The sequence below is a fragment of the Lissotriton helveticus genome, chromosome 5_1 (assembly GCF_964261635.1).
Source record: "Lissotriton helveticus chromosome 5_1, aLisHel1.1, whole genome shotgun sequence".
Lineage (NCBI taxonomy): Eukaryota > Metazoa > Chordata > Amphibia > Caudata > Salamandridae > Lissotriton > Lissotriton helveticus.
Window position 1 is genome coordinate 208,879,444 of NC_136065.1, and position 14,977 is coordinate 208,894,420.

Here is a 14,977-nt window from a genome sequence, read left to right on the forward strand (position 1 = left end):
GTCCCTGTTTAATCATCTGGACTTGTGGGGGAGGTGGCGATAGATGATGTGCCCCATTTTGACACTATAGCGCCGCTAGTAATCATCAGCCACAAAAAGCTCTTCTAGACATTCCAGCCCATGAATATGTCGTCTGGAGCAACAGACCAGGACAGATCACATCACGTATTGATCCCTCTGAGGTCCGCCGGGAGCCAGTCCCACAGTGTCACAGACACTTTAATCAATATCTACTATTTACACGCTGCATCTATCTTCATGTCAAATCCTTACATACCATACGCAGTGTATGTCACCGGACCCGGGCACCCATGGAGCCCTGGCCACCCCACTTCCTTTGACCACTACAGTGTTGACCACTATTGTTATTGTTTTAAAAAAAAAATGTTTTACCATTTTTATTTGCATTCTTCGTTAATTGGTTCATAGTTCTGCATACTGAGATAGAAAAGAACTGCATAGTATTACAAAGATTCTTATACAAATTAAGTACAACCACTTGCTCTTCAGCACATGTTCGTCCCACATTCACAGTAAAAACAATTATGAAAATTAGCGAGACCAACATAATACCCCCGGTCTGTATAATGAATCACTGACATCAGACACTGACTCAACTAGAGGCGGATCGCAAATGTTGCCCCTGAAGGCATTCCACTTTACCCACACCTGTGTCCATTTTTTGGCGCACCCCCTATGTATAGAAACCACTTTTTCCGCTATCATTGCGCCATCCATGTCACAGCACCATCTGGGGATTAGTCTTGCTGTCCAGTGTTGGGCAATGTTCCATTTTGCTATCATCATGCCTAACGTCGCCCAACCTTGGGCCATTTGATTAAGGTCTGTCGGCTCCCAGATATTTAGAAGACATCTCTTGGGTTCTGGCTCAACGGTAGCACCGCCCACCCACGAGATGGTGCGCATGACTGCTTCCCTATACGGTTTGATCCCCGGGCAATCCCCTATTATGTGGTAAAAGGTACCCAGCCCTTCACATTGCCGCAGACAGAGGGGTGTGTCAGCGCGTCCCATGTGGTGCATAGTTGTTCGTTTGTAGTAGATTCGATGAAGAATTTTGAGTTGCACTAGCTTTAATTTAGAGGGAATCGCTACTTCTCATGGGGACGTAAGTGCCTCCTGCCAGTCTGTCTCATCCATTTCCCCTAAGTTGATCGCCATCTATCCCTAAGGGTTCGTGCGGTGTCCAGTTGGTTATTTACAATTTTGCGATATGTTTGAGAAATCGCTTTTTTGTCATGTGACAATCTATCCTCTAGCGGTGAGGCCTCTGGGAGCTCAGTTCCCTGCAGGATGAGTTTCGTCAGTGCGTGGGTGATCTGCATGTATCAAGAAGTTTAAGTCAATGCCATCCCGTATGTTTCCTGAAGTTGAGTGAATGAAATGAGCTTGCCTCTTATTCCACAAATCCCCAACCCGGGAAATACCAATCCGGTCCCATTGTTTAAATCCCTTGCTGTTCGTAATTGGCCTAAGTATCGGGTTTCCCAAAGTGGTGTCGCTTGTGTCAGTACCCCCTCCCAACCAAGTAAGCTGAGTGCAATGAACCATGTTTGTACCGTGTGCGCTACTTGTCCTATGAGATCAGGTCCCCGATTTTTATTGTAAAGTGCTCCCATGACGCCCCACACATACAGAATGCCGGTTCCTCCTGCGGAGCATGGAGCCATTGGTTTATCACAGTGAGCTGTGATGCCCAATAGTACAGTTTTATATTCGGAAGGGCGATTCCGCCATCGTACCAACTCTTTACTAATTTATGCATCGCTATATGGGCGGGTTTCTCATCCGAGAGGAGATTGCTAACTTCAGTTTCAATGGATTTAAAATAACTGGGGGGAACCAGAAACGGGGTATTTTGCAGGGCGTACAGGAACCTATGGAGCCCCTTCATTTTGAAGAGGCCGCCCTTCCCAGCAGCGTCAGCGGCAGGGAGCGCTTGTGCTTTACATCTAGTCGGAACCTACTTAGGGGCTCCATATTTTTGTCAATGAACCGCTCAGGCTGTGGCGTTATATGGAGTCCTAGGTATTTAAACTCGTCCTTCGCAATCTGTATCTCACAGCCGCTTGGTGGTTGGGGAGGAGGGCCCAAAGCACATATAACAGTGATTTTGCGCAGTTTATGGTATATCCTGAAACCCTATCATATACAGCGCAAATATCTAGAACTCAATTAGTGGAGCGTGCGGGGATGCCAAGTATAACAACACATCGTCCGCATATAAGGAAATGCGGTGCTCCTATCCCTCTGCCCATTTTAGCCCTCGGATGACCGTATCTTGTGTTATCCAAGCCGCCAATGGCTCGAGCACCAGCGCAAACCAGAGCGGTGATAAGGGACAGCCTTGTCTCGTCCCCCTGCCCAAGGGGAAGTCCGCCGAGATGAGATCATTTACCACTACATGTGCCATGGGTTTCATGTATAGTAGCTGTACCCATGCACAGAACTTGGGGCCAAAGCCCAGGCATCGGAGGACTGCAAAAAGAAAAGGCTCTTTGACAAGATCAAATGCCATATGTGCGTCCAGAGAGAGAATGACAATGTCTTTGTCTATGAATGGTATACGTGCCATGACACCATGCAGTCGCCGTAGGTTAAGTGCCATATTCGGACCTGGCATGAACCCTGACTGATCCGGGTGCACTGGCTTTTTCAGATAGGGTAGCAGTCTGGTGGCTAGCGTCTTAGCCAATATTTTGGCTTCCGCATTCAGCAATGAAATTGGCCGGTAAGATGTACATTCCTGCGGTGGTTTACCAGGTTTATGAATGGACTGTCTGTATACATTTCTAGCAGGTGTGGCACTAGGTGGCTCGCCGCTTTTTTGTACATTTCGATAGGTATCCCATTAGGACCCAGAGCCTTTCCCATGTGTAGTGCACCAACTGCTAGTGTCAGTTCCTCAGCCGTCAGATCTGCTTCTAGTTCCTACTCGCCAGGGGCAAGTGCAGGCATCTGAATATCTGAGAAATGCAAGATTATCGTCTATCATGGCTGTCGCGGTAGGCGTGTACACTGTCTCGTAGTGGCGCACAAGCGCAACAACTATCTGTTGTGGATCTGTCGTATTGAGTTTGTTATCTAGTCTCAACTGTGTTACCCAGTGATTAGCAGTCTCCCGTTTATCTAACCAGGCTATAAGCTTACCTGCCGTATCTCCAACCTCAAAAATAGTGTGCAGTGTTTTGGTGTGCCTCACCTTCACCTCTTCCCACAGGTAATGTCTGTATTCCTGTTTGGCCAAGTTCAATTTGTGTGTTGTGGTGCCATTGGCGTCCGAGGCATGATCTACTTCTGGTGGCCCACCTCCCTTTTGAGAGCCTCTAAGTTACTTGATTGTTCCTGTTTGTGGCGTGTGATCAGTGAGATGGCTTGACCCCGTAGTACCGACTTGTATGCCTCCCACAAAGTCATCGGGGATGTGACTGAGTGCCCGTTTTCAGTACAGTACTGTCTTGTGTTTGTAAGGAGACCCTTCCATATCTTGGGGTTTTTTAAGGAACCCCGGGTAGACCAGAAAAGTGCATCGTCGTCCCAGGATATGAGATGAGTATTTGGGTAAGACAGGGGAGTGATCAGAGATACCCTTGAATTGTTATTGTTTTGAGTAATACATTCCTTATCATATTCCAAATGCAAAATAAACTGCAGCTGTTAGGGCTAATGGTTCTGTTGCTCGCATTATCAAAATCCTGTGAGCAGGTTAAACAGCCTTTATTTATTAAAGTTCACTTATTACCTGCTGAATGGTATCTGTGTATTGGCGTCTATGATGCATGGATGGTGTTTTTTGCAATTTTCACCCCGAGTGGGCTGGGTATGCTCAGACGTGAGTCCCAGGCTCTCCACACCACTGGAGTCAAGCTATCCAGGCTGATGAAGGCTGATAGCCAGAAACCGGTCCTTGGATGCTTGATTCCGGTCTGGGAAGACATGGCTTGGTAGTTCGGACTGGACTGTTCCCATGAGGCACAGGGTCAGAGCTGATTTGCATATAGCCAGTGTCTAACCCAGGGTGGTGTGGAGTGCAAAAAAAACGATGGATTTAGGCCCAGATCCTTGTACTGGGGTGAATGTATGACATTGTTCTACATTCTGTCCATCAACTGTGTTTTTTGCTATGATGCATGGATCTACACCAAACACAGTGGAGGTGTCTAAACATGGGTACCATCCCTATACATAATACCTGCCTTTAAACTAAACAGCTAGCCTTAGTTCACCTAGAACTAAAGGCTACTCAGCCCACACACTTGACTTTTATACTGCCAGCAGCAGACCAGCCACAGATTATTTTGAATTTGGAATATCACTAGAAAAGTATGTGTTAACTGAAACAATAACCTATAATTTATAAGCCTTAAAAAAGTCCAGAGGACAGAAACATGTGTGGGCTATTACTGTAAATGCATCTAGGTAGATCTGCAACTAGAAATAAAAATAAAATAAAGAAGAAGTATCGTTTTGATCGGCAAACACCAAGCCTTGACTATGTTTGAAGTTTGGTTTGCAATTAAGACCCTTTAATCATCTAACGAGTGCTGCATTTTACCCTTCAGCTGTCCTAGAACTTGAACGCATTAGTCTATAATGATAAAGGCTCAAGGGAGGTTGGATGGGCAGAAGTGCATCGTGGAACCCTGTGGACAAACAGATATACATGCTAGGGGGAAGGAGGAAGGAAGACTAAATATGCCCAGGATCAGGATGTAGCCTTACGGCTAGAGCGGTCGACCTCGAAACTGGGGAATATGGTTTGAGTCTCGGCAACGACGCTCAACATCCTGTAATTCTGGGCAAATCACTTAATCTCCCCATGCCTAACAAAAATGAATGTGTCCATCTGTAGCAAAACTGGTGCTCATGTAAAGCGCTCTTATATATCTTCTGGTCTAGTGCGCAATATATAAAGCTCTATTTATTTATTTTATTTTTATTTTGAAAGTTTTATATAGCGCGAACAAGATCTTTGCAGATATCAGAGCGCTTTACAGGACACGGGGGTGATAGAGTAATAGAATGTAATAGTTGAGGTAATAGTTGAGGTAGTTAGGTACAAGGTGCATAGTTACATAGGTAGGTCAAAAAAACAAGAGGTAGGTCACAGGTGAGGTAGTGTCTGTACAAGGTGCATAGTCAAACAGTTGCGCCAATAATATAAAAGTACAAAAATAAGCATATACTTTTTTAAGCGTGCTTAAAATGTTTTTCTGGAGATAACATAAAGGTGGGCATAGTTGAGGTAGGTGAGTGCAGGATGTATAGTCACACAGGTACATCAGTAGTACAAGAGTAGGGATATTTGAGGTGATGTAGGTACAGTGTGCAAGGTCAGACAGGTGCGTCAACAATATAACAATATACAAAGAGGGAACGTATACAATCAAATAAGTCATAATACAAGTAGTACAAGTAGACCAAGGGGTCAGGCAGGTATTACGGAGCGGATTCATGAGAAATACAGAATAATAGATCATGTGTATTTAGCCATGAGGATCGCTTTTACTTCTTTCTTAAAAACCTTTTTTTAAACAGGTGCCTCGAAACTTGTTCGGGCCTGAATCTAACATTACTATACTCCATACCTTGATGACATAGTGTGATAATACCCCTCAACTCATCGTCATTTCATGATACCTGCGCATTGGCAGCCAGGCACCCGCGGATCCTGAAAGAGACTTAGGCAACCTTTGATAGGACTACTCCTCTAACACGCCCGCATCACCTCCTACAATGGTGGGAATTGGGCCCATTAACCTTCATTGCATCCTCTCCCAGATACCACCACCATCGAAGACAGCCCGGGGATGAGTACTCACTTGGGATTCCAGATACCAGCTTCAGTGGGCGGAGCACCCGCACTGCCCTCAGGGTCCGGAGGTCAAAGTCAGCCCCAGCAGTGGCCAGAATTCTAGGAGAAAAGAGGAAGAACATGATTAAAATCGGTCATTCTTAGGATTAAATATTGACATGAAGAGAAGCTGCAGGCAATTGTTGCACCTGCATTTTTATACAGTTCTTCACAAGCAGAAGCATCCAATATTTATACAATATTGATCTACTATTCCCAGGTGTATGTCTTTGCTGGTGCATACAAAAATTGAAAAAACTTATGAACGAACACGACTACAAACACAACTTGTTTTTACAACAGGCGTAAAACAAACAACATTATATAGAACCGGAAAACTGAAATGAAAATTTGAGATCTAAAAGTTTTAATAGAACCAGATTTTCACCTGATTAAAATGTTTTATCTGGTTTCCAGACCCTAGGACTGTGGAGGTGCAAATTGATTGGCTTGAACATTTGCCCAGGACTTAATAGAGCACTGGGCTGGTGGCTACCCAGCACTCCCTAGACACCTGTCTGTACCCATCTGCCCAAGTATAATGCCACCGGCACCCTCTGAAGAACTCTCCCCGCAGCCAGCTCTTATGAGGAGAGTCTTAGCCCTTCCCTCCCAGAGCTGGAGAGTGCCATCCTTATGTACCCTGGACAGAACAGATCCTGGGGCATCAGCTGGAAGCAGAGAAGTATCAGCCCCTCCCTAGGCACCGCCTTCCTACCCAGAGGCTGAGAGAGGCAGCATTAGCTACCCTGAGTGGAGCAGAGTCTGCAGTGTTATTCTGTTACTCTTTGTACTAGAGCCGGGAGTATTGTCCCTTCCCTGGGCATCTCCTGGTATACTCTTCCCAACCCACCTAAAGGTGGAGAGAAGAACCCTTAGTTACCCTGATCAGAGGAGGGTATCTGCCCCTTTCTTTCAGGAGCAGGAGAGTATCTGCCCTCTTCTTCCTGCAGTAGGCAAGAGTCAGCCATATTCTTGCTGGAATAGGAGAGCATCTGCCCTCTTCTTCCTGGAGAAGGGCAGCATCCATCATCCCCTTTCTGGAGCAGGGTAGCAGCTGCCCTCTTCTTCCTAGAGCAACAGAGCATCCTCCCTCTCCTTTATGGAGCCTCAGAGTATCTGTCATTCCCTCCCTTATGCATGGGTGTATCTGTCCTCTCCTACCTTATGCTTGGATGAATCTGTCCTCTCCTACCTTATGCTTGGATGAATCTGTCCTCTCCTTCCTTATGCTTGTGTTTATCTGTCCTCTCCTTCCTTATGCTTGTGTTTATCTGCCCTCCCCTCCCTTATGCTTGGGTGTACCTATCGTTACCGCCTCATGGTTGGGTTTATCAGTCATCTCCTTCCTTATGCTTGGGTGTATCGGTCCTTCCCTCCCTTATGCTTGGGTTTATCAGTCATCTCCTTCCTTATGCTTGAGTGTATCACTACTTCCCTCCCTTATGCTTGGCTATCTGTCCTCTCCTTCCTTATGCTTGAGTGTGTCTTTCCTTCCTTCCCTCCCTTATTCTTGGGGTTATCTGTGCTATCCTTCCTTATACTTGGGTGTATCTGTCCTCTCCTTCCTTATACTTGGGGATATGTGTCTTCCCCTTCCTTACGCTTGGGCGTATCTGTCCTCTCCTTACTTATGCTTGGGTGTATCTGTCCTCCCCTTCCTTATGCTGGGGTGTATCTGTCCTCTCCTTCCTTATGCTTGGGTGTATCTGTCCTCCCCTCCCTTATGCTGGGGTGTATCTGTCCTCTCCTTCCTTATGCTTGGGTGTATCTGCGTCCCCTTCCTTATGCTTGGGAGTATCTGTCCACCCATCCCTTTTGTGGGAATGTATTAGTGCTCCCATTCCTTACGCTGAAGAAAATGTGCCCTCCCTTTCTTATCCTGGAAAATATCTGCACCCAGCTTACTTATGCACGGGGGGTATCTGTCCTCGCTTTCTTAGGTGGGAGAATATCTGTCCCCATCGCCCTTGTGCTAGAGACTATCTCTCCTCCCATTTCTTATGCTGGCGGGTATCTACCCTCCCCTTTCCTATGCTGGAGAATATATATCTTTACCTTTATTGTGCCGCAGAGCATCTGTCCCCCCCAATTACATAAGAGAGTATCGATCCTCTCTCATTTCCTGCAGAATGAGAGTGTCCCCCCAGACCTACATGAACCAAGACTGTGCCTTTCCTCCTATTTCTCACTCTGGGGAGAATCTTTTCTATCCTTTCTTATGCAGGAGTGCATCTGTATTTCGCTTGCTTGTGCTGAAGTTTGCCCTTTATGCTCGAGAGTCTCTGGCCTGCCTGTCTTAAGCTGAGCGTGTCTGCCCTCCACTTCTCTATGCTAGAAATCATTGGTCCTTCCCTTCCCCATGGAGGATAGTAATTCTCCTCCCTTTGCCTTTCTCTGCTGAGAAATATCTGTCCTGTCGTGCAGTCGTTTGCTTCTTACTTATGCTGGAGACGACATGTTTTCCTTTTCATGGAGGGTGGATTTGCCCCCCCTTTCAACGACCGATGCAAAGGTATGAAGGAGAAAGCAAAGTCCCACTACATGAATGAGAGATCAAAGTCCTGCTACATGAATAAGGGAGCAACATCCTTCTACATGAATGAGGGAGCAAAGTCCTGCTACATGAATGAGGGAGCAAAGTCCCACTACATGAATGAGAGATCAAAGTCCTGCTACATGAATGAGAGAGCAAAGTCCTGCTTCGTGAATGAGAGAGCAACATCCTGCAACATGAATGAAGGAGCAAAGTCCTGCTACATGAATGAGGGAGCAAAATCCTGCTTCATGAATGAGGGAGCAAAGTCCTGCAACATGAATGAGGGAGCATGAGGGAGCAAAGTCCCGCTACATGAATGAGAGAGCAAAGTCCTGCTTCATGAATGAGAGAGCAAAGTCCTGCTACATGAATGTTGGAGCAAAGTCCTGCTACATGAATGTTGGAGCAAAGTCCTGATAAATGAATGAGGGAGCAAAGTCCTGCTACATGAATGAGGGAGCAAAGTCCCACTACATGAATGAGAGAGCAAAGTCCTGCTTCATGAATGAGAGAGCAAAGTCCTGCTACATGAATGAGGGAGCAAAGTCCTGCTTCATGAATGAGAGAACAAAGTCCTGCTACATGAATGTTGGAGCAAAGTCCTGATACATGAATGAGCGAGCAAAGTCCCGCTACATGAATGAGGGAGCAAAGTCCTGCAAAATGAATGAGGGAGCAAAGTCCTGCTTCATGAATGAGAGAGCAAAGTCCTGCTTCATGAATGAGAGAGCAAAGTCCTGGCACATGAATGTTGGAGCAAAGTCCTGATACATGAATGAGGGAGCAAAGTCCCGCTACATGAATGAGGGAGCAAAGTCCTGCTTCATGAATGAGAGAGCAAAGGCCTGCTTCATGAATGAGAGAGCAAAGTCCTGCTACATGAATGTTGGAGCAAAGTCCTGATACTTGAATGAGGGAGCAAAGTCCTGCTACATGAATGAGGGAGCAAAGTCCCGCTACATGAATGAGGGAGCAAAGTCCTGCTATGTGAATGAGGGAGCAAAGTCCCACTACATGAATGAGGGAGCAAAGTCCTGCTTCATGAATGAGAGAGCAAAGTCCTGCTTCATGAATGAGAGAGCAAAGTCCTGCTACATGAATGTTGGAGCAAAGTCCTGCTTCATGAATGAGGGAGCGAAGTCCTGCTTCATGAATGAGGGAGCAAAGTCCTGCTACTTGAATGAGAGAGCCTAGAGTTACACCTCTCAGCTTCTAGGAGCATCAGACCTCCTATTCCTAGAAAAGGAGGTTATAAACCCTTCTGTCTCACCTGGCACTCTAGTTTAGACCAGTCATTTAATTTTGTTCTGTTAAGTATTGAAAACTTAAAAAATGAGATGGCATGACAGGAGAAGCCTTGACAGGAGGAACCTTGACCAAGAAAGGCCAAAACCTGGAGGCGCCACAACCAGTAGATTCCATAACCTGGAGATGCTGTGACCAGGAGCTGCCCTGGACGAGAAATTCCACGACCAGGAGATGCCACAATGAAGAGATGCATCACCAGAATACGTCTCGACAAGGAACCCTCACGGCCAGAAGAAGCCTTACCCAGGATACAACTTAACCAGGAGATGCCTCACCAGAAGATGCCGCAACCAGGAGATGCTACAGCCCGGAGGAATCATCATCAGGAGATGCCACAAACAAGAGAGAATGAGATGCTATAACCAAGTCCATGACCACGCGAGCCCCTACCCAGAAGAGCCTAAGGTAGCACCCATAGCAGCTCAACGTAAAGGAGAAACTGGGCAGAAGAAGTGAGTTTGTGCTGAAGATGAAAGATTCCACTTACAGCTGTAGATTATATGTGGCTACTGGGTGCCTAGAGTGAAGGCATGAGCAGTGTGCCTAGAAGAGTCTTCGTGTCCTGATCGAGTATATCATCGCAGTAGTTGCTGGATCCTGGGAAGGATGGACAGGACATTGACATGTCTGAAGACCAACTCATACCTAAGATACCTACCACACTCTCCCTCCTACAGACAAACCCCAGGCAGGAAGTGGTCCAGGGTCCCTCTGGAAACCTACTCATACTTAAGAAAAAAGTCCACCCACCAACTCTTTGCTTCCTAAAGCCATAAGACAGCCAGCTGAGGAAAGATAAAGCTCCCTTTAAAGCCAGCGGACCGCAGACGGCCCCTGAGAGGGGAGGCGGGCAGAGAAGCGCTCTCGGCTAGTACCTTCTGCCATTACGGGCAATTTCCATGAATTTTTGATAGGGCTGCTTCAGAGGCAGAGCTAATGGAAATCAATGGGACGCAAAGACCAGCCTGGTCTGGGCTGGTAATGCTGCGGGTGGGGGGATCCATTGTGGTGCCATAGATGCAACAGGAGATGTGCTAGAAATCATTCATTGCAAGATTGAGTGAGGGGTCCGATTTAGACTGCAGAGCTCAGATCCAGGAGAGGAATGCTAAGGTATAGAACAGGGTAGAGGGAACTGATTCAGTGACTGAATCCAATCTTGGGTAAATTATCAATGACAGAATATTGGCTACACAGCTCAGAGAAACAAAGATACCGACCGGTATTAGGCATTTGAGATGTAGGGGCCTAATTTAAGGATTCGGTAATTTACCGAATTCTTAAACACCGATTCGGTAAATTACCAAATCCTTAATGTAGGAAGCACTCAAGTGAGTGCTTTTCACTTTTAAGGATTCGAACTACAAGTTGGTGGTAAATAGCGAAAACCGTTAAAAAAGCAATGTTGTGCTTTTTTACAGTGCCATGTGGCAGACATGCATGTCCTTAGGGCATGTATGTGTGCCACATGTGCACCCATGCACTATTCAGGGGTGCAACAGGGTGTCAATGTGACACCCTGCCACCCTTGTAGGTCTTCCCCCTCTTACCGCTTCGGTATTTACCGATTCGGTAATTCCCATTTATTCCTATGGGCCTAGAATGGGGAATACCGAATCGGTAAATACCGAATTGGTATTTACCGAATGTTACCGATTTGTTAAAAATTACCTAATGAATACCAACATACCATTTACCCATTCTAAAATACCGAATCGGTAAAATTCGGTATTTTAGAATCGGTAAATGGTATTTACCTACATCTGACCCTTAATCTCCCTGTTCCTATAAATAATGCGTGTGACCTTGTGTACTGTAACTGGTACTCATATAGAATGCTCCAATGCCTTTGGGTCGAGTTTGCAATATATTTTAAAAAGTGGACAAGTGTTAAAAACAAAGCGTTAACATAAGAAAATACATCCAGCTGGGACTAGTGTTGGCTAAAAGAAGGGTTGCGATTAGTTGGATGAGCTCACAGCCCCCCACGGTAGAAAACTGGGCTAAAGCCCTGAGAGAGTGGGCCATAGTAGAGTTAATTTGAATGCGGCGTGTTCGAAGAGACAAACAATTGAAGGAAGATGTGAGGGCGTGGTATATTATGATCTCAGAAATCCCTAGTGGAGAGACCCCCACCTCTCAAGCAATTGAGGGAACACAGGTTGATTGTGGTGGATCAGAAGCGAGGGAGTTGGCAGGGCGCAACCTCTGGTCATAGAATGTATTAGGAGCCCAAGGTATGGGACCCAGTGACTCTCGATATAGCATGTGGGGAGATGTTTCTCGAGTGTGACTCAGGGGTGGAGGGAAGGGAGGAACAAAGTTTAAATTGTTGGGGGTTTGTTGACGGGAGGTGCAACTGTTTATATTCGACTGATGTACGTGGTGACTTCACACCAGATGTTCAATGTGAACATATCCTTAACAGATGGAATTGTATTTTCTCTCTTTTTATGTGCATTATTTGCAACTCAAAGTATGTGCTTCTTCAATGTTGTCATGAGTGTATTATTACCCTGGTCGGATGGATAGTCAATAAAAAATAAGTACATAAAAAAAAAAAAACATAAGGTATCGGGTATCAGAGCGCTTTACATGAGCACTGGTTGCTTACACAAGTACACATTCATTGTGTTAGGCATAGGGAGATAAAGTGATTTGCTCAGAGTCACAGGATATTGAGAGTCAAGACTCGAACCCAGTTCCCCAGATTTGAGATCGACTGCCCTAGCCGTTAGGCTACATCCTGCAGCTCCCCACTTGTGTGATCTTAGAAAATATTTTATTTCACCAAAACTCTTTTTTCTTCATTAAAGCATATGAAAGCACTTTTAAATGTGTACATTCGGCCTACCAGTTGTACAAAACTATGAATTTTAATAAGTATTTCTCAGTGCAGGGTCATAATGATTCCTATAAATGTCAAACCTTCCCCATGTTTGAGAAAACACTTTTAAAAATTTGAATAGACTTTAAAATATTTACGTGATGTTTGTTGTATGTTTTACATAGCAGGTCGTTTCAGGCCTCGGCTCGTGCACAGGTATTAAAATCCGAGCCAGACAAATGGCTCGGCTCGGACTCAGCTCTCTCTTAATTTGTTGGCTCACCCACCTCTATACCTAGCACAGAAATAATCTGTGGCTTCTTATTGTTAGCCAGCTTTTAGAGGTCTTCAAAATTAGGGACTCCCAGCCCAGAGAAGGTATTATTTTTAAAATGACTCTTGACTGGCAGAAGAAACCAGTTATGTATAACTAATATCAACCGAAAAGAAGCCACCAATTACAGATTACTAAATACTCTGAAAGAAAAAGACAATTACCGATTACTGATTCCTGGTGCAGAGAAGGAATCAATCACAGATGGATTGAATGCGGTGGGACAACACACTGAGTGTGCCACCCACCAGATAGCCTGTCGACCTTGTATCGGGTCTGCCATTGCATGCATGTGATGCATCATTACGCCCCTGCCTAGGTTAGCATCACTTATGCCTCAGTCAACCCTGAGTGGATTGTCCTACACCATTAGGGAACACCCCAGGGTAGCCCTGACAGGCATGAGGGAGGTGTTAGGCTGAAGGCCAGGTGGGTACATAGGGATGTTACCTGCCCAGATAGTGAGAAATCCCCCGTTTGCGACTTCACCTGCCTTACTTCTGGGGTGTTGTCGATTCTCCTGCATGGCCTCCGGGCCTTTTGCACGCCCACACTGTTAAGGCAGGGTGAAAGCGCGAGGGCCGTCCTACACAGATTAAGGAAGAGGTGCTGACACAATGCTTCGAAACATGGGCTGGTCTCCCAATGCAGACCAGGGAGTGCGCACCGTCCCTGATGTTGTTTTAAATATGTGTCTTGCCTGCAGGCTGGAGGATGTGCCCTGGCACCTTTAGCAGCTTGGATAGGTGCCCGGCTTGCAATCACGGGCTGGAGAGCATATACCTGTATCCCCAGAATTCTAACCTCAGGGCTGCCGGTACAGGCCTGTGTCCGCGCGATTGCATTCATGGTGCTAGTGACAAGGTCCTGTCACTGGCCAGCAGTATGCAATCGCACCAGAAAGGGGGTCCACCCAAGTCCTACTGATCTGGGCAGGGTGGTGTGCGTGTACATGGGCCAAAGGAGCCATGGCCTGGGTAAACCATGTGCCCGGCATCTCCTTGCCGCGTGAATGGTACCTTCCTATACGTGTTGGAAAGCGGCTCTGATTCAATGTTCTGAAACACGGGCTGATCTGTCATTGCAGACTGAAAGGTGCGCACTGGCATCAATTGTGAGTATGCTCATGATCAGATTACCATTGTAGGCCGCTGTACGTTCGCACCCATATCTATGGTGCCCGGGATTACGTGTTCCGCCTACCAACGCAGGCTTGTGCATGTGCACTGACACACGTATTCATTAAACTTGTGTCCCATCTGCTGTGCAGACTCGCGCAGGCGCACTTGCACCCTTGGTGCTGGTGACTATGTGTCTAACATGCCAACTCAGGTGTGTGTGCACAATAGCGCATTTGCGCCCAGGTAGTGGGGAATACCTATCTGTGTTTTCACTTCCAAGGAGAACTGCTCTTTCCATAGGGTTAACATGGGGCGTGGTTGATATTACTTCGAGCTGCAATAGTGGATCGCAGTGGAGCAGTATCATGATGTTTCCTATTGTTGGATTTACTGTACCAAACCCTTTCCATTGGTAAAGGGGGATTTGGCATACCTCACTTAGAAATGCAACTTATAGAACATGGGCATTTCTATGCTCCAAGAGTCTCGGGGACCAATAGTGTCCAGCTCCAGTGGATATCAAGGGTTGGGGGAGCACATCTGTGCATTCCCCAAGCGACAGCCCTAAACCACAGGCATCCCACGGGAATGGCAGACCTCTGCCATTTTGAGGGCCTACTGGGATAGATTGAAGAAAGAGGTTGTGACACTTAGCCTCTAGGAGCTGGGTCGTGGCCCCACTAAAGATTTAGATCTGCTTTCCACGTACCCATGGCAGGCCTACATTTTTGGGGAGACATCTGTGGTTCAAAGGGAAAACCCCATAAGCCACCAAGAACCTCCAAGACACACAACAGTATAAATACAGGTGCCATCGTTCAGCAAAGAGTGAGGTACGCTTGTGAGGACGTGGGACCTGAGAACCCAAACTGCGTGACGCACATTGTCAGAGGACTCTGTTGTGCTGTCCAAATAGTCGCTTGCCTGGGCTGAGCACCGGATGAAGTGTGGTGCCCTGAAGTGTGCTCTGCAA

The 14,977-nt window shown here is 46.4% G+C and overlaps 1 protein-coding gene across 1 annotated transcript in view; it reads right to left on the minus strand.

Annotated features, from left to right (window-relative positions):
• The window catches only part of CACNA1B (calcium voltage-gated channel subunit alpha1 B), a 1,081,812-nt gene that overhangs the window by 656,910 nt on the left and 409,925 nt on the right, over positions 1 to 14,977 (minus strand). Inside the window, exon 4 of the mRNA XM_078642008.1 lies at positions 5,844 to 5,935. Coding sequence (XP_078498134.1) covers positions 5,844 to 5,935 — 92 coding nt within the window. The remainder of the gene's footprint in view (positions 1 to 5,843; positions 5,936 to 14,977) is intronic.